Source organism: Mus musculus, chromosome 3, assembly GCF_000001635.26.
Source record: "Mus musculus strain C57BL/6J chromosome 3, GRCm38.p6 C57BL/6J".
Classification (NCBI taxonomy): Eukaryota; Metazoa; Chordata; class Mammalia; order Rodentia; family Muridae; genus Mus; species Mus musculus.
The window spans coordinates 107,685,434-107,712,418 of NC_000069.6; the positions used below are offsets into that span (position 1 = coordinate 107,685,434).

At 42.6% G+C, this 26,985-nt stretch overlaps 1 protein-coding gene and 1 long non-coding RNA gene across 11 annotated transcripts in view; one reads left to right on the plus strand and one right to left on the minus strand.

The window, feature by feature from the left end:
• Positions 1 to 11,127, minus strand: part of Ahcyl1 (S-adenosylhomocysteine hydrolase-like 1) — a 33,441-nt gene extending 22,314 nt beyond the window's left edge. For 2 of the 9 annotated variants that reach the window (NM_001357111.1, NM_145542.4), the window contains exon 1: positions 10,725 to 11,127. Coding sequence is in view for 1 of the 9 variants with exons in the window: in NM_145542.4 (NP_663517.2) it covers positions 10,725 to 10,844 (120 nt within the window). In the remaining 8 variants the exon portion in view is untranslated. Of the gene's footprint in view, positions 1 to 10,351 lie in introns of all 9 variants that reach the window. The other 7 variants (NM_001357112.1, NM_001357113.1, XM_030252590.1 and 4 more) reach the window with 5 other exon arrangements.
• Gm40121 overlaps positions 10,792 to 26,985 on the plus strand; it is a 116,727-nt gene continuing 100,533 nt past the window's right edge. The window contains exon 1 of one of the 2 annotated variants that reach the window (XR_003954675.1): positions 10,792 to 11,296. This is a non-coding gene — a long non-coding RNA (predicted gene, 40121). The remainder of the gene's footprint in view (positions 11,297 to 26,985) is intronic. The other variant, XR_001783952.2, reaches the window with a different exon arrangement.

The following is a 26,985-nucleotide window of genomic DNA, read 5'->3' on the forward strand; positions in this document are numbered from 1 at the left end:
GAAGCAGTGAATAACACTGTCTCAAGCAAGGAGGAAGGCAAGGCCTGACACCCATGTCTGTCCTGTGACCTCCACATTCTGTGCCACCGTGTATACAAACGTAAATGCAAAGGTAAGGAGATTTCTTTCAAGTCCTTACTGTCCTTACACATTTCAGGAAGGATATACAGTCCAAGTAGTGTTTCCTGGAAGCCTGCACAACCAATGTGATACATTAGCTTAGATTTCCTGTGCTAGTTGAGCTCATTTGTGTTTCCAAAGATTTTTAACATTTCATGTTTTCCCTCGCCTATTAAATCTTACCTTGACATATAAAACAGACATGACTAAAGCTTTACACTTGTATCCAGAGGCTCACTTCCCTTCAGCCAATTTTCATTGGCTTCCATATGTTTTCGTGTTGGCTTTCTTCCAGCAAATACATGTTACATTCTCATTTTCCTTCTCTTACTTCCTCAAAAGGTATCATGCTAAAATCTTCTGCACATTCTGTCCCTCTTTGGAAGTCACTTTGTTTAGACTCATAGAGCATGTATTAAAAATCAGGTCAGAAGACAGTTATGGCAGCACAAACCTGTGATCCTAGCCAAGGCAGGAGGATCATAAATTCCAGGCTAGCCTGAGAAAGACCAAGCTAGCTTACTGTATTCACCTTTCTCTCTATGCCAATGACATGCTAAATGGCACCTTTATGTTAAATTGGCATGTCCTACTGCAACCTAGGTGGAGATGCTCTTTTTTTAAAGAGGGAGCCTTGTCAATTGCTTACAAACAGGCCTATTTGTACACTTCACACACATGACTACGGGAAAATAATTTAACAAGGAAGCAAACACAAACAGTGGATAGATCTAAAAAGATGCCCACTTGGTTCTCTGGCACCACTGGGTAACCTAACAACAGGAAGATGATATTTAAAATCAAATTTTTCTTCTTTGGTCTGAAGTACAGCTTATGTGAGATTTAAAAATCAATTACATTTTAAATTCATGCATATGTCTAGTAAGTGAATCACGCTGTGAGTCAGCTCAGCATTTGGGAAGGCTAGACTATGTCTAACTGGAGATGAAGAAATAGTCTACCAACTAGTGTTTAAGTGGTGGAACTATAAGCAGCTACCAATGTGTGGCTATAAAGTCAATGAGAACTGGTGTTTTGAGCCCTGAGCTAACCAGACAGGACCTATATCACTTTTTTTTAAGTTGTTGTCCATTAGCTGCTTCCCATAAGCGTATAGGCTCAAGCTGTCAAAACATAACAAAATAAACCTGACTTCCAGGAGCCCATGTTAACTAGTAACTATGTAGCAACCACAATTATTTCTAAAGGAGCCAATGGGACCTTTCACAATGTATCCTATAGCTGGGTTACATGGTTTCAACTTGAAAAGAGAAAGTAAAACCCCTACTGATCAGCTTCAGCTGATTTTAGTTTTCATACTTCAAGCTTACATAAAAAACTTATTATGAAACTACTATTTTATGTGGCTTGTAAGAAGCAAGAAAGCCGGGAAGGACTGTCAGTTGTGGCTTCTCTGGAGTTGTTTTAAAACAAAAGTTACCTATCATTCCAGGAGTGTAATATGCCACCCATCTACAGTGGGGACCAGCATATGCAAGTTTGGGTTTTCCTGAGCCCTGCCTTCTATTGTTTTCTAGCCAGTGGTGTGTGCAGGAGCACAAAGATCAAGTTCTCTTGCTAATATTGCACAGCATACCAAAATAAACATTAAATTTTGTTTTGCAAGAGCTATTTTCTCAACATGTAATACTACCATGATATTTGTAATTTAAACAATTTTCAATTTTTAAAAAACTCCTGATACACAAAGAACAATCCTCACAACATAGGGACTACTACATTAGAATTTTTATTTAAAGTTGATGAGGAAAGAAGTTTAAAAGCAACATGTACTAGCATATTAAACAATAAAATCATTAATATCAGGCTGGTGAAATGGCTCAGTGGAAAATGGTGAATGCTACCAAGTCTGACAGAGCAAAATTCAATCCTGGGACAAATATGGTAGACTTCTACATGCACACCTACCCGCATACATACAAAGAAATAAAATTTAATAAGCAATAAGATTCTAAATACCCAGATTTCCTTGACTTTTATACTTATATTGTCTGTCTCAAATTAATAGCTTATGGTTTACAAAACAATTTGTTATTTTCAAAAACTAGCATTATCTAAGGGCTGCATACAGAAACAGGATGGGGTAGCAGCTGGGGTTACGTGATTTGCTTAAGGCAACTTTGACACTGAAGTGTAAAAGAACAAAAACTAAACAAAAATCCCAAACAAGCCACAAGCTTAGTAGCATTTCTCCTTTTGGAACTAGGTGGGGAAAGCAGTCCCCTACTGTTTCAAGGGCCAGTCCACTCAAGATACTTTAATAAATTTCCTCATGCTGTGGTGACCCAATCATAAAATTATTTTCATTGCTACGTCATAACTGTAATTTTGCTACTATTATGAATCTTAATGTAAATATCTGATATGCAGGAAGGTCTTGGGCGACCCCTATAAAAGGGTTGTTGGACCCACAGGTTGAAAACTGAACCTTTTGGGGAGTACTTTCTGGGGAGCTGCTTTCAGCAACAAAATGGCTAGCACTGTGCTGAACTTCTCACAAAAGAGAACTGAGGAAATGGTTATGTTAACTGGCTTGATCATAGTCATTTCTTGACTGTGTACAAATAACACAGTATAACATTGTACCCTTTAAGTACATTTAATTTTTTCCCATTATATCTTTAAAAAGCTGAAAAAAATTAATGAAGAAAAATAAAAACTGGAGTATTAGGTTACAGGTTGAATAAAACTGTAAAATAGATTTTAAAAGCCCCAGGAAGTGAGGTTTAAAGTTCTTTGGTCATTTAAAAATATTTATGCTTATTTTTATTTTTCAGTGTATGAACAGATGTTGGCCTTGGATCCCTTGGAGCTGGAGTTACTGGCATTGTAAGCTGCCTGACTTAGGCGATAGGAATGAGACTCCAGTCCTCTGAAAAAGCAGGGAATGAATGCTTATAACTGCTGAGCCACCACTCCAGCCAGTAAGTAAAGATAACTGGTACATGATCATATCCTCTCAGTTTTAATGTATCACTAAGCAAACCATGAAATATCCTTATGCTAACAGCAGGCTTCCTGTTTTCCCACAAGAAAGCAGTTAGAACTGGAACCAGGTAGAGTCTCCTGACTTTTCTGGGGAGAGATGAGGTTCTGTTAATGGGACATGAGTCTCTATACAAAGTTAGCTTGGAACATTCTTATAATACTCCTTATTTGGCAGTCTTTCAGTATGGGCATGGAAAGTTCTCAAAACCTTAAATAATAATTCTCTAAGAACTTCCTTCAAGTAAAGGAACATTTGGGCTGTGGTGATCCTAAGGTCAGCTTAGAATCCAGCCTCAACTGAACCATCCACTTACTGAGTTCTTTTTCAGTACCCCGAAGGAGTTTCAGCCTTGCTCCTGCAGCACTCATCCTGAGGGAGGCCTGGCCATTCTTTCACATCAAACACCAGAGCCACATTAACACTGGCTTTAGCTGGTAACATGGCTCATCGGCTTCATCAACTTTCTAAGTTCTGTCTTTTCCTCCCTAGCATGTGTTTCTGATCTATTCTTTAGTTGAATTGTAACTCTTCAATAATTAACTATACTAAACTGTGCTTTTCTTCTGAGGTCAGAATTTTACCAAAATGTTTCTCAAAGTCTTTAAAATACTATTATTTTCAGTCTAAGAGTTTATAATATAAACTAACAAGTTTAAGCTCTCATATTCTGACTTGACCATCCAGAAACTAGAGGTAAGGGTATGTATAATGTGTTAGAATTATACTTAGCATTTCAAAAAGAATTTAGACTCAAGAAATGAAACTGGCTTAGAGAGGCCTGGTGTTCCCCATTTGTTCTATAGATACCCTCCAGTACTCTTACATAAATGGCCTTCCTATTTTGATAAAGACTGTTTAGGAGATAAAGTCCAAAGAATATAGCTCAGGGCTTTCTATGGCCCTAACATATCCTTAATTCTAGATAAGCAATCATTAGCTTAGGTCCAATGACAGGCTTCAGGTTAATTCCTTTGATTTACATTGTTTTATTTACTGTGTGTTCTCTCTCTCTCTCTCTCTCTCTCTCTCTCTCTCTCTCTTTCTTTCTCTCTCTCTCTGCACTCCTACCCCATATCTAATTTCAAAATAATTTCCAGCGCCTTGGTCATTCAAAATGCCAACCCATTCTCCACTAGCTGCCCTACCTTCAGGTCCTCTCCTACTGTGAATTAAGTATGTCTAATTTAGAGCCCTAATAATAAATAGTCTGAAAAAACTCCCTTTGTGACAAATATCTTTCACACTCCAACCTCACGAAAGGTACTGATTTAACAAGCAATCTAAGGAGGACCTGAAAAAGCAAACAATTACACTGAGTTTGCCATGCTTTTGACAAAGCACCTCAAAAAAATGCAGGAAATAAATGGGTTTAATAAGCTTTGCTCCGAATTAAAACAAGGGAAAGGAAGTGGAGAAGCTACTTTTAATACCAACTATACTTGTTAGTACAGGCATGCATGTGATGGATCCATAAAGGGTTAGGAGAACATGAGAGTCTATCTAAACAAGACAGAATGGTTTTTGTTTATTTATTTTTAAACATGGTTTAGTTCAAATTTAGCAAAAACTGGCAATATGCTCTCATTCCAATCATGCCCAGCTTTCAGCTAATCCCCTCCCTATGGAATCAGAAAAGAATGTGCATAATTATGAATCTCATATTCCCCAAATAGGAAAGCTCTAATTCCTGAATGAGAGGGCTAAGGTTAGTTTCATCAATCACCTATTCCCAATTACAGACCAGCAGACAGGGGCCTTCTCAGTACAAGTGTTTTCTATGTGCCCTTTAGAACCTGGAAGAGTCCTTTACCCCACTTACACTAAGAACCAAGTCTTTGTCAACCTTGATTTACTCCCAGCTGGCAAATAAGAACAGAAACCACCTCCAGAGTAATGCTTCCTCCTGGGAAATACTGGAGAAGGGGTGTAGTGAGGTCAGCCCCTCCAGGATTTGTTTTTTCTTGGACTTAGCCTACAGCTTATTACAGTGAGAACATGATGTCCCCGATCAACTTAGTCTCTTTCTGTTATAACCCTGAAGCAAACAGATTCTACAGCAGCTACAAGGCCGTTACCAAGGCCACTGTATTGATCAGTGTAATTAAAATTCACAATTCATCAAGTCCAGCACAACAAGCCAGCTGGGTCACTCTCTACATAACAAGCCAACACTGGGAATCTTCCTGTCTGGTACTGATGCTGGCACTAAAAACTCAAGTACTGAATTAGAAGTTGGAACCACCTGGACACGGACAGGAAACTGAATCTGTTACCAGAGTAACTGCATGTATCTGCCATTTCTATAAAGCACTTATTTCACTTTCCAAAACAGGGAATTTTGAAAGACTCCCTTTCCCCCAAATCTTGCCAAAGTCACACATTTTACATAAACATCACAAAGTTTAGTGCCAACGAGAACAGGAGCTCATGGTTAGGACAGCACTGGCTCATTCCCAGAAGACTGTAACTGTAAAGGTGTGTTTCAAGGACAAGTGCACATCAGACTGTTGGATGTCAAGTTCAGCTTTTGGTTCGGCTGAATGGACACCCAGCATCACACAGTATGAAAGATGGGAAACGGCTCAGCATTGCTAACAAGGCTGTTAACACTGTCAGAGCCCTAACATACATTCCAAATCCTGCTGCCCAACTTTTCATTATTCCTCAAACTTGCAACAACCTGGGGACAAAGTTTCTTAAATCTAAGATACCAGTTTCAACGTTGAGCAGAGAGAGGGTCCCCAGTGCTTAAAATGTTTGCTCCAACGGTGAGAATTTCAAACTGCATCCCTCATTACAGTAAGGATAGCTCTGAGCTGACTGCTTTATGTCTCCATACTACACAGCTAATGAGGAGGCCATGTAGTATGTATTCTTTCTCTTCCCTTCCCTTCCATTTCCTGTATTAGAAAGAGAGCTACTAAACTCTCATTATGTTCTCTCCTGCAGTCCCTAGCTACTGCCTTATCTTTCCATAAAAACAGCTCTGGCAATAAGAAAGGAAAGCAAGTCAGTCACTACGTGACTGGACCTTACTTTCTCCTGGGGACAATCACTTCACAGTAGTGACTCAATAAACGTTCATCAACAGTACTGTGTGTCAGACCTTATATGTCTGAAACAGTCCTCGACATCAATAAGCTCTACCTAGAGAAATCAAATGATAAAATCCATACTTTATCAGTTCAGTATCAAGAATAGTTTAAGACATACAGTTTCCTATGGAGAGAAATAGAGCTGAGAAAGTACTTACCCACAGTTGCTCAAAGTCTGGTTTCTGTGTATAAGTTTCTGAGTTATACTCTCAAGGCAATAACGAGCCACAAAGAGGAGGTTAACAATACCACCAGCCCCAGCTTTATTCCAAACCTCAAAGACAAAGTGCAAGCTAGAAACATTTTCTTTTAAAGCAGAATCTAGCTCTATAAAGAAAAGAGATACTATGCTTAGAAGCCTGTCAAATTACAGCAAGGGTTAGGGTCTATGAATGAGTTCCAGGCTGCCCTATCAAAGCCTATACAAGTAAATATGTATTTTTGTGCTCTTCTGATTTTTCCTAAGGACAGAAACTATGATTTCATGAAATTCTTCAAAGATTAAGGCTCAAAAGATTAAGAAGCATTATGCACAGTCTCTAATGCAGCAACTACCAAAGGCATTTCCTCAGGCCAAAGTAAGACCAATTCTAATTCTCTGCCTTCTACACATACTCTGTAGTCACCTTTTCTAGACTTAGAAACACTGATGAGGGTTTACATTCTCTAAATTCAAAATAAACTTCTACAACAAGATAACATTAACAATTTGGTTAAATGGTAACAAAGCAGTAAAAGAACTGCACAGAACCTAGGCTAAACGTTTAACATGCTACTCAGCAGGATCCTGAGTCCTTCCTCCTTAGATGTCAGAAATTTACAGAAGGGTAATATTCTGAGAGGTATTTAGAGAATCATGTCCATCAAAGGAGTTTTCATCAATAAATTAGAGATTGGGGTTTATTTATGGAAAACCAACAATCTGACACAATGTCAATTTCTGAAGTTCCAAAGACAGTTACTATCTACACCACAAAATGTATTGGATTTGTCTTGAGTAACTGCCAACATTAAACAGGGTTCTCCTTCAGTTGTGGTACAATGTACACTTCTCCTTACTACTAAAAGAGCCCTCACTTCAACCTTTCCTGACCATCCTAACTGAAACCACTTATAAGTTGTGAATAAGCTTTATCATGTAAGTTATACCACAGCCAGGCAGTGGTGGCGCACGCCTTTGATCCCAGCACTTGGGAGGCAGAGGCAGGTGGATTTCTAAGTTGGAGACCAGCCTGGTCTACAGAGTGAGTTCCAGGACAGCTAGGGCTACACAGAGAAACCCTGTCTCAAAAAAACCGGGGGGTGGGGGTGGGGTTAGGATATACCACAGCAATCAATATGGACCCATGAAAACTGCCTTTATAATTCTAGGTCAGGAAAAAATGTCTTCCATTATTTCTCATGTCTACTAAGAGACAAGACTATGGTTCTTTTCATGTTCTTCTGGATGTTAGGATGTTTTACAGAGTTGCTTATGATAATCTGTATCACTAATTATCTTAGCCTTCAAAGTTAACAATACTTTCCCATTATTTCTTAAGTTTTATCTTCTCAGTAGTTGGCATTTATGACTCTCTACAAGTCACAACAAATGCTCACTGAAAAGAGGGGACAGGGCCAGCAAGATGCTCAGCAGCAGGTAAAGACATTTGCTGCCAAGCCTGACAACCTGAGTTTGATCGGATTAGACTCATGGAAATTATACTGACTCCTCTGTGCACACATGTCCTCCCTCCATAAATTAATATATGAAAATATTTTAAGGAGGGAGTAAAATATACTTTAAAAAATTACTGTTACTATCTTAAGTTCCAAATATCTCTGGCATCACCTGTTCCAAACAACAGACATTTATTAGGCAAATGCAGAAACTGAGGCACAAGAGTTATTCACTTAGGGGGATACCAATTAATAGTTGGCTTTCTGACTGCCAAATATTCAAGTCTTAAATCAAACCAACAAGCCCTGTAATATATAGTACTGGAGTAGACATCCAATATAAAACTGGCTATCATTTTAGTTAGAGAATAAGATATGCTTTTGCTTGAATGGGCATATAATATACTGTACCTCAAACAAAGCAAACAATAATTAAAAACTGGCAAGACAAGCATACTAGAAGCTGACTTGATGGAGAAGCTTTAAAGTCACCTATGGCCCCAGGAATGCCCTCAATTCCAGCGAGAGCTCAGTAATGGGAATGATCCAAAGATTACCTGGTCTACAGTCGAGCTGGGATCCTTTGGGATGACGGACTACATCATTTTAAAGAGACCTTTTCCTCACACTATTCAGTACCATGCCACCTGCACCCTCACCTTTTCTATACTTCATCACATTATCACCACATGGAAGAGGCTCAACAGTGACCTAAGTCAGAATATCGAGGAACTGAAATCCTGAGAGGGAATAAAAAACCAAAACCAGAGTACCCAGAATTTACTACATGACCTTGACTAGTCCTTAACTGGTCCATTAACTAAGTAAATGCTTCTTATCATCATCATTAAGGGAAGGTAATTAGTCATCATAATACATCTTAATACAAGTACAACGTACATACCACACAATAAAGCTCAAAGAACAAGATGAATAACATGAGGACACATACATTAGCAAATGGAAATTTACAACAGGGTCTTCCCACACGCCTGGCAGGACTTGCTTATTTTAGTTAATGGAATATGAGTCTCTAAAGTCATTAGCACTTGGCTTCACAATAATACTCATTTGTGATATTCCTTTCAGACAGAGGAAAAGGGATATTTACTGCTGTTGGCATTCAGCATCTCAGTTACTGGTTAGCCAGATTGCCAATTAATAATTGAGTACTACATTCAAGGGACAAAACTAGGCTCCATAACTAGGCTCCATAGATACAATGGTAACCAAGAGTCCTGGCCTCCAGGAGTTTACAATGTATAATACAGATTTTGGCTTATCAATATTGACTTGCAAGAATATAGTTACACTGAAAGAAAAAAATAAGGAACAATAAAAATGACTAAGACTCTCTGGAGTACCTAGACAAAAGAAGGTGGGCTTATGACAAGAGATAAGAGTCAGGGGGTTAGTCTATCAGTGTTTCCAATTCTCCACTTAACTCATCTGAGGTACTGCACGTATGCATTTTGCTTGTAAGAACTCTAACTTTGTATTCAAATAGTGCAGATTGCAAAAGGTCACTTCTCTAACAAAGCAGTTGGGGAATGAGAGCACTAAAAATGAGGTCAACTGGATCCCTTAGGATGGAGGGACCTTCTATAAACCTTTCAAAGGTGTTATTGGTGACATTCTCAATTTTGTGAGAAAACAGAGCTAAAGCACACAGCAATGACTTTTTTTTTTTTCCCCAAGACCAGTCAATTAGTTTCCTGGAGGAAAATAAATAAAGCCCTCTCAGGCACTGAGAGCAGCTTAACTAGTTCCAGTACAGGAGCCTTGGGGATTAACTGCTCTGCAAACCTTGCTCAGCTGAATCTATATCATCCTTGAACCCTACAAATACTGTAGGCAGGATTGATTGTGAAGAGACTTTATACAAGAGGAAACTATTTCAGAAAGGTCACCTCCTTGTTCCACTGCTAATTGGGTACCAGGTTAGAGGAAGGGTCAGCAAAGGTTCGACAGAAAGCACTGGAGACCCCGACCCTACCACTGAGAGAGCTAGTTAGACTCAGCCCTCCATAGATCACCTTTTCCAAGAGCCATAGAAGGATGTCCTTTGAGCTCAACCCCCAGCACAATAGGCTGAACTTGTAAGTGCAGTAAAGAATGAGCAATCATTTCTTCCCACCCACCTCCCCAACCCACCCAAGCTCCTTTCTGGAGGGATGTCTAAGTGATCTATTCACATGACTGCGATCAACCTGCATCCATGACAGTGTCTACTGTCACCAACCTCTAAATTTTCCTTTCTCACATACTTCCTAGCAGGTGGAAGACTGCACGGCGATTACCATTTTGCCTTTCCATCTCTTGTTGCTTTTAGAACCGTCAGCTGCATAAACCAGTTCATACGATTCTTTCCTCTTGCCTCTAAGCGATCACGCAGTTGTTGGTCGAACGGCCAATTCTCCCCCAAGAAGATGCTTTGAAAAAGAGCTGCCTGATTTCCCCCACTCACCTGAGGGGAAATTTCCTGCACAACCTCATCCCCTGGACAGGTCACAGGGGTCAGCTGAGTCGCTCACCCCCTCCCAATCTCGTCTTCAAGGCCCTCCATCCAGGAAAAGTCAGTCGCGAATTTAAGGCCTGGCCCTGTCGGGCTTCAGTAAGATCCAGGAGGACTCCGGCCGAGGGACAAAGAAAAGCGAGGTCAGAGCGGCCTCTTTGGCTCCAGCTAGGCCCATCGCCGCTCACCGGCCACCCACTACATCGTGTCAATGGTCCTGAGCACCCCAAACCCTAGCCCTAAGTCCCGAACTACCCGAGTCCGGGCCCGGGGCTTGCTCGCGCCCCTTCCTCGAGGGCCCTCGCCGCCACCCAGAGCCCCGCACCTTCTTGGGAGCCTTGGTGACCGTGGCCATGAAGGAGTACTTCTCGGCGTCCTCGATCTCCTTGGCCTGTTTCAGCTCCTCCCCGACACCGGGCAGCGGCATCGCGTCAGGCATCGACATCCCCCGGCCGGCCCGGCCCGCGGCTAACCCGCCGCCCCCGCCTCTTTCCCTCACGGGCGCCCGCCCGTCCGCGCGGCGCCCTCGGCCACGCGCTCGCCCGCCTTCCCGCCAGGCCCCGCGCCGAGCTGCTTGGGCTTCCGAAGGGCTGGGACCCGCGCGCGCGCGCCTCGTCGGCTCCGAGACCGGAGCCTGCCGGACAGCGACGGCGGCCACAGAACCAGAAGCAACAGCACGCAGCTCCGACCTGCCCGCGCAGCCACCTCCGCCACACGCAAGCACGCACGCAAAGTAAGGGTAGAGGGCGGAGACGCCACGTCAAGTACTGGCAGCCCCAAGGAGAGGGGGGCGGAAAGAGGCGGGGACAAATGGCGCGCTCTGGTGACGTCAACATGCTGGGCCGGGCCGCAGGAATCGCCCCTCCTTTCCTGCGCCTCGGTGATGAACGTCCCAGGGTGAGTAGTTGAACCTTGTCTGCCGCCAGGTGGTGCCATCAGCCCTATTGAGCCGAGTGTGACTCCTATAAAGATGCCACAAGACTAAGGGTCTTTGGACTACCAACTCCCCAGGAAACCTCAGCATGGGGAGGTGGCAGAGCATCGGGGATCGGGAAGATGGCATATCAAGAGCGATGCTTGGGAGCATAAACCAGAGTCCCACCGGACACATTTTACCCGGCCCTTTTTGGGAAAATTCAGTGTTAGAGACAGCCTACTCCCGGCCCACACCCTGGGCCCTTTGGGCCAGAAGTCCATTTCCAGGGGACAGTGTTTGCTTTTTTACTTCACAGGGGTGCAGAACAAGCTGAGAGCAGTCTGGTTTCTACACAACCCTTTATGACCTCCATCACCATCTCCTCCTGGGCCTTGTCTGTTTACAAGACCTTCAGGCTGCAGTGCTGATGTGAAGAGGTCATTAAGATAAGGTTGATGGGTTGGTCAGAGGGCAGAGAACAGGGCAGATTGAGAAAAAGTCCCAGCCAAATGGGTTCTCCTGCTCCATGCTCTCTAGGCAGTAGGCTCTCCCTGCCAGCTCCACTCTCAGTGAGTGTAGTGCAGAACGTTCAGTTTGGACTCGCACAGTTTCTGGATTCTACTGTGTACAGCCCCCGTATAAAGGCCCTGGGATGGTAGAGGTGCATGTGGCATATTTATGTTTTCCAAGAACCCATCCATTTGGGAAGGGAAAGCCTATTCGTAAGCTGGGGTCAACTGCGGTATCTTATCCTTTGAGAGTCATTCAAATGACATTGGCTCCAATTCCTATGTCCTGTGGAAAGTACAATGTTGTCCCCAGGATTTCTGTGAATTACTGAGGGGACTTAGGTTTTCATGGTCATCTCTGGCTCTAGTTTGCTGCCTCATCTGAAACATTACTCACTATTCCAGTCTTACAACTGTTTCTTTAGCTCTTGTAGTCACATCAGCCCCTTTCTCTTTCCAACTCTTACTCCTAAACCACAAAAAATGAGGCTATAACATGTAGCAGAACTTTTAATGAAGGTTTGTTGGTCAAAGGGGAGAGGTTACATCACATAGCAAACAGTCTACAATTACATTTCTGAAATGTTCCAAAAAGAGATTTCAGCCATCTATCTCACCATTGGGATTTCTCAATGACCACAATCTCCCTCAAAGCTCTCTAGTATACTCCGCATCTAGCTGTTTCCTGTGGCTCCTTTTTCATTCCTTTGCTTCACTCTTCTCTCTTGGGTGGACTCTGAGAAGCCAGATTCTTCCCCACTATGCTGAGAATAAGTCCTCCTGAGAGCCTTTCCACTAAATCCTCTCTAAGCTCATTCTTTTATATCCAGCACCTCACTGGGTTCTGGGTTGTTTGTGAGAGGGTCTCACTATGTAACCCAGGCTGGCTTTGATCTCTTATCCTGTGCCACCATTCCTGACCTTACCAGGTTTTAAAGACTCAACTTTATCAAGAAAAAAGGTGGTCTTAAAAGACACCAGCCCTACCCCAATACTGATTTGTGCTCAAGGTTGGGGAAGGTGTGAAATAGTTATTTCTGGACCCACTGAATTCTTCCTATAAGAAGCCTGTGGATGTTTGAAGAGGGCTGTTGAAGTACCTAGAAGGATTGCTATGTCTTAAAATGTTAGTGTTCTCTCATGTGCTCACTGTTCAGAGCAGTCAGACTTCTCTCCTTGGGAATTCTATGGCCACAGAGGGCAGAGAGATGAAACCAGAGTAGTAAGCACATCCACACAGGGCCAGGCGGCCACTCTCTCCTTAGAGCTGGGGCCTGCAACCACAACTGGCCCACTCGGGAGCTTTCATCTTTTTTATTTTGTCCACACTGTTATTGGAGCCCCATAGATTCAATTCACCTGAGTCTTTAGAAATCAGCTAAGAAACTCTAAGTCTCCTGAATTAAAAAAAAATATATGTGTCTTGAGACAAATTATTTTTAACAAGCTCTAGTGTATCTATATTTTGGATTTGACTTTTTTAAAGCAGTTTTTCTTCAGGTGCTTTGTACTTTCTCTGGGCATTTTAGCTTCGCTGTGAGCTTCCTGGAGATTGAAGAGTACATCTCTCATACTCCTTCAGAGTCAGGAGACAGAGGATTGTCCACAGGACCAGACCTAGAGGGAATACAACTTTATTGAGTGGCTTAGGTCGAGATGGAGACCAGCAAGTGACTCCACTTACCAGTGTGCCTTATTGGACAGGAGGCTGGTGGTTTGCTCTTGCAGGAGATGGACAAGGATGCTTAATCTAAAGGTGGAAAAGGCACCCCTGTGATACTAGAGAGGCAATAGGAACCAGTCCAAGGTCATAGCATTGTTGAAAAACAGCCACTGTAGAAGGCCCTGGTGGCCACCATGCTCCCCAGGTAGAGGCTGGAAATCAAAGTGCTTACCCAGCCAGGGAGTGTGACAGCATACCATCCATGAGAAACACTGTATGCTGCCTACCTCATGCCCAATCCCAAGACAGCCTCACGTGGTTCAACTGGAAACTGCCACTTCTGGATGCCAAGAAATGGCTTGTTTTTGCCTGTTCCCTCACCTGACACTACCTCTACCAGCAAGCAAGCTAATTCCTCAGGACACCACAAAGGCATCCAGACTAGAGACCCATCCCTGGGCCAGTGTTTGTGAAGAGGAGGGATCTAAGGGTAATGCTACTTGTTGTATGTGGTGGTAGAAAGTTTTCCAAAGGTCTGGAGATCAAAGAGAATCCTGCCCGAGAAAGGAGTGGTGGAAGGACAAAGGTGAATGAGAAGATCACATGACTAAAAGTGTAATAGTGTTGCAGTGTCTCACATGGGATTGTTATGATTAGTCAAATATACTTAGTCTACCCCAAAATTAATCGTATTCTTTATTTATAAAACAAAGTCATATACAGTGCGTGATGATCTGGCCAATGCTAGGTACTATACACCAGTGGTCCATGGGAGTATTATGGAGTCACATATGGGAGCACACACTTGTCATCCAAATAGTCAGGAGACTGAGACAGGAGGATTGCCAAGACTTCAAGACCAGTCTGAGCTACAGTGTGAGTCTGAGGCTAGCCTGGGATATGTAGTGAGACCTTGTCTCAACAAAGACAACACCACCAAAACTTTCCTGGTTAGATTTATGTCAAGTTGATACAAGCTGGAGCTATCTGGGCGTGGAATCTCAACTAAGCAAATGCCTCTATCAGACTGTCTGTCATATGTCTGTGGGAGCATTTTCTTGACTGATGGTGAGCAAGTAATGGGGAACAAACCAGGAAGCAGCACTCCATAGCCTGTGCTTAAGTTCCTGCCCCTGGGTTGCTTTATAATGGTTTACATGATCTTCTGCCTTGAGCTGCTTTATAATGGGCTGCGATCAGGACATGTAAGCTGAAATCCTTTCCTCTAAAAATTACCTTTTGGTCATGTTCTTTATTACAATAGAAAGAAAACCGAGACTAAAATCAAAAACAAAGATTTTAAAACAAAATATTCCTACAATCCCGTGACAAAGCTATTGTAGTGTTTTAGCACTACACATTCCTCATTTTCATGGTGGTAACTATATAAGCCTACCTTTTGATATGTTTAAGTTTTTACCATTGTACTACAACCACCTGCAGTATATGCTGTATATCCAGATGCAATGGGTGTAGTATATACATTGTATACCAGGTTATATGACCTATGAATACACAAAGGTATACTGTATGGTGTTCACAGTGTTGAACCTGCCCGGTGATACAGTTCTCTGTAACCCTAGGTTTACTAGGGTTAAGTTTCATCACTGCACTGAATGCTTGAGATATACTAGGAACAGTGCTAGATGTGGCTTGAGAGACTAATAAGATGGAGACACTGGCTTCTAGCTGGGTACAGGTTCTGTAGGTCTCAGCAGATGAACAAAAGGGACTTCACAGACCGAGATGCTACATGTGCTGTCTTGATAGTAAACAGTTGGCTAAGGTTGAGAACAGAATCCAGGAAAGGCAGACAATCAAGACAGCTTGGTGTGCCCTGGGAGCTGTCACTATTTTAGTGTGTTTAGGGAATGGAGGTACAGTAGAACAGAGTAAAGGCTGAAGCTAGAGACAGATGGAATACAGCCTGTTGCAACATGGTGGGTAGTGCTGGCAATCACCAATTTGGAAAACAAAGGAGAAAAAGCAATCCTTCATAGAGAGGCTGATGAGATATGGGATCAGCTTGAAACATGTTGAGTTTAATGTGTTTGCAGAGAGCGCTGTTCCTGAGTCTTAGGGAAGCCTTGTTTGTGCCTCTGTACTCCCATCTAGCCTGCCATCTTACCTAAGAAATATTATACTTGTTCTGTAGGCCTTTTCCCTCTTGTCAACAAGCCTCACTTTATGGACCTGTGGTGGTTTGAATATGCTTGGCCCATAGGGGGTGGTACTGTTAGGAAGTATGGTCTTGTTGGAGGCAGTGTGCCAATGTGGTGGTGAATTTGAAGCCCCACCCACTGCAGAAGAATCAGTCTTTCCCTGGATACAGTAGAACTCTCAGTTCCTCCTACACCTTGTCTGCCTAGACACTGCCATGCTTCCTGCCTTCATGATAATGGACTGAACCTCTGAACCTGTAAAGCAGCCCCAATTAAATGTTGTCCTTATAGGAATTGCCTTGGTCATGGAGTAAAACCCTAAGACAGCGCCCCATAATTGTAGTGATGTGAGCTGTGGGCAGTGCTAGAAAGAGGAAAGCCCTCATCCCCTTCCTGCCCTGGTTGTTGCACGGCTCTTAGAGGCACCATTGACATGTTTTTTGATGTGCTGGGTCCCCTTGGAGCATCACTCCAGATCACCCAGGGCAGGGCCATAGAAGAACCCTGCTTCCTGTTTCACATTGTGCTCTCGGAAGAGCCCCTTATGCTGGTTCTTCCATTTCAGCAGCTCTAGCAAGAGTTCTTCCTCCTTCACGCCTCGCTCTGCTTATTAAGATGATCACATTTGCCTATGTGTTAGGAAATTGTTATTGCTAGTTATTATTTGAACATTATAGGGAAAACTTACAAAGAGAAAATCTTTCATCCACACTTCTCAGTTCATTCTGCTTCGTATTAATTTGTAGATGCTCATTGGCACACCTGTGTTTGGTAAGTGCCTGCCATTGTGGGTTCTGCTCTGTTCAAATTACAGTATTTCAAAAACATGTTTCCTTGCACAGAGATGCTTTACATTCTTAGTTTTGTTTGTGTTGCTCAGACATTTCATCATTCACCTTAAGAGTTTAACTGTTTTGTTTTGTTTTGTTTTGTTTCTGTTATTGGGCATTTGGAGTCATTTCCAACTCACTGCAATTGGATTTCCTATTTGGGAGTGAGGAGTAGGAGTGGGTGTGATTTGCTTTCAAGCAAAACAGACTAAGTTGGGTCACAGCACAGAGAAATGGAACAAAATGTAAATGGCAGAGAGCCTTGTTCCTGCCAATAGTGATAGTTTATCTGAAGGTATTGGATTAAGGACCTCTCTGCCTTAGGGCATCTGGGATTCTGTGCTGAGGACTTGAGAACTTCTGATGTCTGCCTGACTGTGTGTGTGTGTGTGTGTGTGTGTGTGTGTGTGTGTGTGTGTGTGTGTGACTCTGTGTGTGAGTGTGTGTGTGTGTGTGTGTGTACTAGGGTTGTGGTTGGGTGGCGATGTGGGCTCAGATCTTGACTATGCTCCCAACTCGGCTACCCGGATCTTAGATCTTTCTGGATCTCTTTCCTCATGCAAAACAAGATATAGCTCTCCATCGAGGGCTTTGATGACTTAATTCAATCACATAACAAATACAAGGGAGCTTGGAGAAAGTTACAAAAAGTAATATGTTCAAACATAAGTTACTAAGATGTAAGTCCCAGAAAAGCAACTGGAGGTTTTAAAGGAGCTGTTGTTGAGAATTTGGAATTCTGTCTGTGCCTTGCCTTCCAGAATTATAAGAATACCCTGAGGCTGGAACTGATCATCCAGGCTTAGGCAAAGCACTTGTTTGCAAGTGAATCTTGCTTTTCTGATAGGGAAGACTGAAACTGCCTGAGCCATTGGTAATTGTCACTTCTCTGCTTCAGGTTGGGTCTTGACTGGGTACAGGTCCTGTAGCCCCTGGAAACATCCTTAAATGATGGATTGGAGCAAAGATACTGATGAACTTCCTCAATTTCTGAAATTGCCACCTTTTAAAGTTAAGGCTGAAAAGGCAGCCAAGGTTTGTAAACACTGGCTGTGGAACAGTTTTGGTAGTTTGTTATGCTTCTTTGTGTATTTTTTTCTGTACGCCCCCCTCTGTGTTGAGAAGTTTACTATAATAGCAGAAATTGTGAAATTGCACTTGGACTTTAGCTTCTGCCTGGTAAATCTCTCTAATAATTCTTGACTTAGGACAGAAGATGTGTTGGGGGTCCCATAGAAAATAAACCAGCCATAGTCCTCATGGGACTTTGGTCAGCACTTTGTTCGAAAATCTGAGTCCCCTAATATATTTTCAGAGAGGTCAGATTCTCTTGTCTCTCCTGCCCCATGCTAAGTAAGAACTATTTTTCAGGAGTCTGGGTCATTTTCAAAGGTGGGAAGGGAACAGGAGTCTAACTCTTGAATTCAGGGATGCTTGCCCACCCTTGAAGCTCTTGTGAGTTTTTCAGAAGCTTCTGATTTTCCACCCAGAATATATCCTCTCCCAGGATCATAGTGAGCAGGCTAGCAGGGTGAGAGTGCCGTCTTGCCAGGGTCAGAGGCTGTCTGTGCCTTCCACAGTCCTGAGTCCTTCACCCTCTACCTGTTACCTTTCCTAAAAGGAAAGTAGTCCTGCGGTGGGAATAGAGAATGGTTGGCTAGACTAGCTAGCTACCCTGATGAGGAGACTCCAGAACATGTATGGTGGGGCTAAATGGGAAGGCTTGCTTGACTAGAAAGGCTTAGAGGTTGGATGGAATAGGGTAGGCAGAAGCTGCAATTTTCCACAGCTCAAGCAAACAGGGTCTTTTCTACCTGCAAGGTTCCACCCACCATGTGGCTGGTTTCTTGGGGCCAGAGGAGAGAGTGGTTGTCTGCTGGTAGTGTGGAGTCCGCTGCTGCTGGGTGGGAGTCAGCCTTCCTTACCCTCTCTGGTGTGCAGGGCGGGCCCCATTGCATCACCCTTGGAGTCTCTGCTCCTGGCTTTGCAGCCAGCTAGGCCCCTAGAGGAGGGACTCTCCCTGTTTTTCAACAAACCATTAACCATTTCACCCTCCTAACTCTCATTATGCCAGTCTGGATTTCCAAGGTTAGCCTTCACACCTCTCTGCCCTGGTAGGGATAATCCTCTTCATGGCCACAATGACAAAAGGCTCTGCCTGTGCGGCTTTTGAGCAGTTGCAGGCTCCATCATACCAATGCAACCCTGGTCTCTTCCCTGGGAGAAGAGTTAACCTCCCTCATCCCCACCCTCATCATTTGTCCCATTCTGCAGTGGTGAGAACAGAGCTCCCGGGCCTCCAGAATGAGCTCATGCCACTTCCACACTCCAGCGTCCCGACAAAGGGTCAACAACGTTTTGGGCTAAGAGCAAGTACATAGCTCAATCCAGAGACCAGGAGCTTGGACATTGGCCTTTTCCCAAAATTCCTCTAACCATTTTCTGCAGGCCTACTTAGGCCTTTGCCTTATTTGTAGGGCCACAGGGAAAGAATGGGTGAAGTGAGGTCCCTTGAAGGCCCAGGATCAACTTATGAAGACACAGTGTCCTCTTGTTCCTGTAGGGCCTAGACAAGGAGGTATGAGTTGTGGGCAGGCACTGAAGCCCAGGCCACACTCATGTTCAGAAGTCTTATCTCCTAGTCCCAGCATTCCTTTCATTGCCCCACCTACTCCGAGGCTTGAAATAGTCTGGAATTGCATCCAAGCCTAAATCTAGGTCCCAATTTTAGTTCTCCATTTGGCTGATAGTAACTCTCAGAATATTGAGCTGAGTCCTGGAGGGGGTGCACAGATAATAAAGCACAGCCTCTGCCTTCAGGGAGCTTGCAAAATGTTTCCAGAGGACACTCACTGATCGCAGATGCCTGTTGAAGAAGAAAGAAAAATGGATTCCATGAGAGAAATAGAGGTAGCCTTGTGAAAGGGAGTTGTTTTGTTGAATCTTAAAGAGTGAGTTGGACTTGAAAATGCAGTGAGGTATATTCATACTGGATGGAAGGAATAGCAACAGTGGAAATGTAGAGGTGACCAAGTTATGCTTTGTTCAGGAACAGGTCAACAACATCTGGTTTGACTGAAACACATAGGAACTGCTTCTATCTTCTGTGGACATGTGTCTGTCTAGATTTTACGTAGACTGAGTACTATCATGTGGTAAATATTTTTGGTTGTCAGAACTTTACAGATGGAAAAAATTGAAGGTTAGGAGGGTGAAGAAACATTCTCTGAGCTATAAAGCACATTTGAAAAGGAGCGAGGGCCAGACACAGAATATCCAGCTGTTTCTGCCTTAACCCAGTTCAGGTTCCTTGGTCCAGGGGCTTAAGCCATATGGTTGACAGACCCAAAAGGCCTTGCCACTCCTTAGGGGACAAGAAGACATCAAGTGTGAACCATCAAGGACCATAGATGACCATCACGTCAGTGTTTATTACAGCATGGCATATGGAAGGGAATAACTTTGTGACAGTTGGCAGGAAAGAAATTATCATATTCTTTATTTTCTTGAAATTTATTTAAATCTGATTCCAAACCCATTTCACAGTTATTTAGTTGTTATTTAGTTAGCTAGAGGTCTAATATTAGTAAGGGGTCTTCCTCGTGACTCATTTGATTTTTCTAAATGTAAACTAAAGCAGAAATCCTAAGCAGGTGAATTAAAATAGAACTGGACAGCTGGTCCAGTTTGGAGGCGCTCAGGCAGTTAATGGCTGCTCCATGGCTACCTATGGGATGCTGGTCATCTCCTGTCTATGGGCATGGCTTGTGGCTCTCGCTGCCCTCTGGGATCATCAGCTGATGTTGGTCCATGAGGGCAATGACAACAGGAATGACTACCGAAGTTCTGAAGCCCAGTGAGCACTTAGAATCAATGATCATACCTGGACCAACTGCAGGGAGTTAGATCAACTTTACTTGAAGTGATTCAAGGCTTATGTAATTTGAGGGGACTGGAGGTATGAACATCTAGGATAGGCAGAGGTCATGGGCTGAAGGTTTAGGGTACCAAAATGCCTCATTAGCATGGGGAAGCATTGCAGAAATCTGAGGTGCTAGCTGAACAGGTTCTTATCAGGAAAAAGGAAGTTGATCCTGTACTCTAAGGCTATGTGACATTCTGCAGGTAGAGATTTTTTAATTCCCTAGACAAGATCAGAGAAGCAGAAACCCTGCCAATGAAGAGAATCCTCCATATTTCGACAAGCCCCAGAAGACAATCCAGACTTCAACCTTAATGAGCAGTGTTCCCACACCCACTCATCATGCATTCCCCTGCCCCAGTGGCCAGCCACTGAGAAATCTTCCTTTCAGTTCCTCACAGCCATCTGCATACCAGCTTTTGCCAACCTCTGGAAGGGGAAGGGAACCCATCTGAGTCTCAGTGTCTGACATCTGTGGTCACTGCCCTACGTAAACCAACTTCCTAACTAAAAGGCTACCTCTCAACCTCTTTGACCTACCAGACTTGAAGTCCTGGCCACTCTCCTGGGAGGATGTGGGGGAATACTTAACATTCCTTTCTGAAGAGTCCACGGCCAAGAAAACTAGATATAGCTGATTTCTCAATCAGGCTTTTCTACTGCAATAAGTGTGTAATTAATCATCCCTCTTACACTCCCAAAAGCAGAAGAAAAATTCAAGTGACTAAAAATTTGGGACAGCCATACAAAAGGCAACAGTAATTAATGACATGTGTGATAATTTTACTACCTGAAAATGTTTATCTGTTAAAAAAGCATCACAGTGTAGCTTACTTTGTGAGTAAACATAAAATTGCATGTTTATATAGAAAAAAAGCAAGAGCTTATCGCCTCTGGTGAGATTACAGCTCATACGGTTCCTTATTTTTGCTTTTATCTATATGTTAAAAATTTCCACAGTGAGTGTGCATTGACTGCTTGGTAAATAAAAAGCTCCACATGAACTTTAGCTTATTTTTGTATCTCTCATCTTACTGAATATACAGTGCTGCTCTCTAATGGGGCAAGCGAACAACTAACTTTCTGCCCAAGCCTTCCTTGTGGAGGTTGCCTCTTTTTCTGCCTTCCTTAACCAGAAGGGCCAATCATAGGCCAGGCTGTTCCTGGTTACTCAGTTCCTATGGGTTTTTGTTGTGGTGGTGGTTGTAGTGGGTTTTTTTTGTTTGTTTGTTTGTTTGTTTAGGCTTTTGTTGTTGTTGTTGTTGTTGTTGTTGTTGTTATTGTTTTTGTGAGGCAGGTTTTCAAATGAGGCCTCTTACTATAGTTTAGGCTTGCCTTAAGCTCATGGCAATCCTCCTGCTTCCACCTTTCAAGTATTGGGAATATTAGCATATGCCACATGCCAGGATGCATTTTGTATTTTTCTGGGGAAAAAGGAAGCAGCCATGCCTGGAACTCCTCACAGTTGTGAGCTGCTCAGTAGCCTTGACTGCCCTGATTTGTAGATTTTGGCATGGGTGTGGCAGCAAAACAGAAGAAAAACAGATCGAGTCGATAATGAAGCTGTAGGAAAATGTAAGCATGTGTTGCATCAATCTCTGAAACACTAGTCATCTGGGAAGACTATTTTCATAATCAGCAAAAAAGACAAAAGTCTGTTTCCCCTGAGATTGTATGACTCCTTCTTCTGTCTGATTCAGAAGTGCATCATAAAGCCATAGCCAGTTTACAGACCAGCAGCTGTGACCAACTCCAGATCCGGGAAACATCTTCGAGGTGTTGGCAGAATACCTGTCATCAATCATGTTTTTATACACCAGCAATTGAAGTTAGAGAGTGAAAGTAATCCCACTTCAAATAGCAAATAATGCATTATTTCTAGATAGAGCTCCTGGAACAAGTCCAGGAACTATATGCTGAAAACTATAAAACATTGAAAAAAATCATGAAGGTCTAAAATATCATATTGGAGATTTGGAGACTCAATAGATTGCTCTCCAAATTGATAACTAAATGTGACATTGTTGTCTATTGCTGTGAAGACATGTCATGAACAAGGCAGCTCTTTTTTTTTTTTTTTTTTTTTTTTTTTGGTTTTTGGTTTTTGGAGATAGGGTTTTGCTGTGTAGCCCTGGCTGTCCTGGAACTCACTCTGTGGACCATGCTGGCCTCGAACTCAGAAATCTGCCTGCCTCTGCCTCCCAAGTGCTAGGATTAAAGGCGTGCACCATCAGTGCCCAGCAAGGCAGCTCTTATAAAATAAAGCATTTAGCTGGTAGCTGGCTTACAGTTTCAGAGGTTTAGTCCATTATTATCATGGTGTGGAGCATGGCCATACATAAGGCACTTGATGGGAAGCTGAGAGCTACAGGCCTCAGGAAGAGAGAAAACCAGACCTGGCTTGGACTTCAGAAACCTGAAAGCCCATCTCCAGTGATATACTTCCTCCAATAAGGCCGCACCTACTCTAACAAGGCCACACTTTCTAGTCCTTTTCAGATGCTGCCACTTCCTAATGACTAGACATTCAAATATGTGAGCCTATGGGGGCCATTCTTACTCAAACCACTACCGTGGTTTCATTCAAAACCCTTCTAAAATGTATGCAGATGCACAGTAGATTGAGAATAGCTATTTTCTGTCTGTCTTGATGCCGACCCCACACCCAAGTCTACCAACCAGACCAAAGATAAGAGCACTGCTTTTTCAGAGGATCTGAGTTTGGTTCCCAGCATCCATATGGCAGCTTACAACCACTTGTAACTTCAATTCTAGGGATTTTAAACCCTCCTCTGGCCTACACATGTGCACATAAATGCACATAGGCACACACACATACAAATAGATACATCTTTTTATAAAAAGAATATGTAAAGAATTCTCAAAATCAGATAAGATAGCAAACAATCCCGTCAAAACTGATTCAGTAAGCAGACAGCTTACTAAAGAGTATATGAACAACAAAGATATTCACGGTCATTAGTCATGAGGAAAATACGGATTAAAACCTTGATGAGATAACGACGCAAATGCTACAATAACTGAAATGAAATGCCAAACCATGTCAAGCAAGCACTCGGATGCCGAGCCTTCACACTGCTGCCGGGCATGCAAAGATGTCCCAGCCACTAGAAACACTGGGTAACTTTTTCTTAAACAAAACACACAATTCAATATGACCTAGCAATTGCATTTGCAGGTAACTATCCCAGATAAATGAAAATTTATATGCATTCTAAAACCTGTACAAGACTATAAGAGAAGGCAGGAGGAATCCTGGAGTGATGACCATGCAGTGGTTATGATGGTTACAGAAAGCCCTGATTATACACATGCACATCAACTCAACTTAATCCTAAAGGCAAAACCACATTCACTTCCAGAGCTGCTTTTGTGTCAGGAAAAAAAAAAATGACACAAGAGGAACAGGAGCAGGCGAGGTGGCTTAGTGGGTAAGAGCACATGCTGCCAAGTCTGACGACCTTGGTTTAATCCTCTGAATTCCCATGGTAGAAGGAGAAAACTGACTCCCTCTGTGGACAAGGACAAGGAGATCTCCCATAAAGCCCCTGCCCTCCCATATGCAGTCTCAACCATGACGCACCAGAGTGCCACATTTGTTCCAGTTGATGAGTGTTTTGTTTTGAATTTAAAATGCCCACACAAGTTGATATGTCAGGGCTTGGCCCAAGCTGTGCAACCCATTTTGGGAGGTTCTGAAAAATGTTTGGAACTAGAAGAAACAGGTCAGTAGGTGTGGGTCCTTAGGTGTGCCTACCCATACTGCTTTTCATCTCTCTGATTCCTCCATAAAGTAAGGTGGCACTGTCACATGCTTCTCCAGCCCTCTGAAACTATGAGCTAGAATAAGCCTTTCTTTTCTTTTCTTTTTTTTTTTTTTTTTTTTTGGTTTTTTGAGACAAGGTTTCTCTGTGTAGCTCTGGCTGTCCTGGAATTCACTTTGTAAATCAGGCTTGCCTCAAACTCAGAAATCCACCTGCCTCTGCCTTCCAAGTGCTGGCATTAAAGGCATGCGCCACCACTGCCCGGCTGAATAAGACTTTCTTGTAAGCTGGTTCTTCCAGGTATTTCTGTGACAGGAATGAGACGAGCAGTGAGTACGGTGAGCTCACAGTAGCATACCACTATTACTGTAAGTCTACAGTTGAAATTAGGACTCATTTTGGTATTGTATATGCACTTCAAAAATGAATGGTGACATGTATATTCCAGTGTCATATGGAACACTTCCCTTGCTAGTATGAATACCTTTTAATGGTTTCCTGCTTGTTTTGTTTTGTTTTGTTTTGTTTTCATTAGTTAGCACTTTTAGTATTATGCTGAAAGAGAATGAGGAGAGAGGATACCCTGGCTTGTTCCTCATTTTAGTGGGAAACTCCTAATTCCTCGAGTTAGTTATGATGTTAACCATAGGGTTTTCATAAACGTTTATTCTCTGTAGTAGGTTGGTCTGAGTGTGTGAGGTTTATGATATTCTCAAACAACCAGCTCTTCATCTCACTGATTTCTCCACGTTTTATGTTTTCAATTTCACTAACGTAGCCCCTCACTTTTACTACATCTTTTCATCTGCTCACTCTATATTTAATTTGGTATTTTCTAGCTTCCCAGGGTGGAAACTTAGATATTATCTTAGTCATTTTAGGCTACAATAACAAAATGCCATCAACTGGGTGACTTAAATGACATACATTGATCTTTAACAAGACTGGGAAGCCCAAGGTCATGGAAGGCTCTACAGAGGACCCTCTTCCTGGCTTGCACTTGGTTTCCTTCTTGCTATTACCTTGCTCCACCTTGAATGGTGGAGAAAACTCTGGGGTCTCTTCTCTTTTAAATATACAATTTATTTTTCTTTTATGCTCATTGCTGTTTTGTCCACGTGTGTGTCTGTGTGAGGTTGTCAGAAGCACTGGAGCTGGAGTGACAGGTAGGTGTGAGCTGCTATGTGGGTGCTGGGAGTTGAACCTGGGTCCTCTGGAGGAGTAGCCAGTGCTCTTAACTGATGAGCCAGGGATCTCTTCTTATGACACTAATCATTGTGTGTGTTCTGTTCTCATGATCTCATTTGAACTCTTTGTAGACTAGGATGACCTTGAACTTCTGATCCTTCTGCCTCTACCTCCCAAGTGATGGGATTACAGGTATGTATGTGCCTGTACCTGGTTGATGTGATGCTATGAATTGAACCCAGGGCCTTGTGCATGTTAGATAGGCACACTACCATCTGAACTATATCCCTAGACCTTGCCTGCCACTCAGTGCCCTTAGTTTTCTTTTCTTTTTTAAAATTTTTTTTCTTATTTTTCTTGTAACAATTACATTTCAATTTTTTTTACTTTTCCCTAAAAAATATATTTTTTAGTGGTTGCCCTAGAATTTGCAATATACATTTACAGCTAATCCAAATCTATATTTATATAATAATCTCTATTTTTATTTTTAATATTTTTCTTTCATTACTTTTTCTCTTTACAATTGTTCTTATTGTAAATATCTCATAACAACAAAAATTCCTAATTTCCTCCTTCTCTCCTTTGAGTCATAAGATTATACATTCAAACATACTTAGTATATTATTGCTGTTATTTTGAACAAACTGTTACCCATAAATCAACTAAGATTTTTTACATTGAAGTTTTAACTACCTTGACATTAATTGTTTTAATCACACAAACAGAGCCTCCTTTTCTGGGGCTCTTCCTTTTGTCAGGTACGCCTGTCTGTGACCTGTGCCCCTATATTCTTGTCTTTGAAGAGCTTTTTAACATTTCAAGTAAGGCAGGCAACACATTTCCTGGTTTTGTCTTAAGCAATCTATTTCTTCTTCACGTTTTTTTTTTTTTTTTTTTCTGATTCCAGATGGAATCTTGAATGTGGCCCAGGCTTATCTTGAACTCCCAAGTTCAAGTCACCTGTACCTGCCTTTGCCTTCCGTTGCTGGGGCTCCAAGGCATATACCTCAGTACCCACTCTGTTCACTTTCGGAGCCTCCTTTCTCACAATTCCAGACTGTCTTTTCCTTCCCCCTCAGCGTAGTAAGCATTTCACATCACACTTTTCTCATTTGCTTGGTTTTGGAGGAATTCCTGTCTTCACTCCTGTGTAGGTAAGGCTTCTTTTCCCCTGATGTTTAAATATCCTAGGTGTGGTTTTTGTTACTGTTGGTGTTGGTGTATTCATTTCCCTCTATATCTCAGATGGGGTGTGCTAGTGAAAGGAGTGCTGAGAAAAAGGCCATTTGGTGTACATGCATGTAGATAGTGGGAGTGAATACTCAGTAACATGCCAGATAATTCAGCCTGGTGTTGGAGCTATGAGCTCACAGGGCTTCTTAGTCTCTGCCCGCACACCTCTCACTGAACGACAGAGAGGAGTTGTGCTGTCACTGAGTAATTCCCTTCTTTCTGTTATTAGACTCTGGAAAAACTTCATTAGGACTGCCCTCAAGGGACCTATTTTCCCTCGAGGGCAGTCCTAACACACTGTTCTCTGGCCTTGGTATTTCATAATGCCTGTTCTTCCCCAGAAGTATCAGATTTTTTTTTTCCTCTAAAACAGTG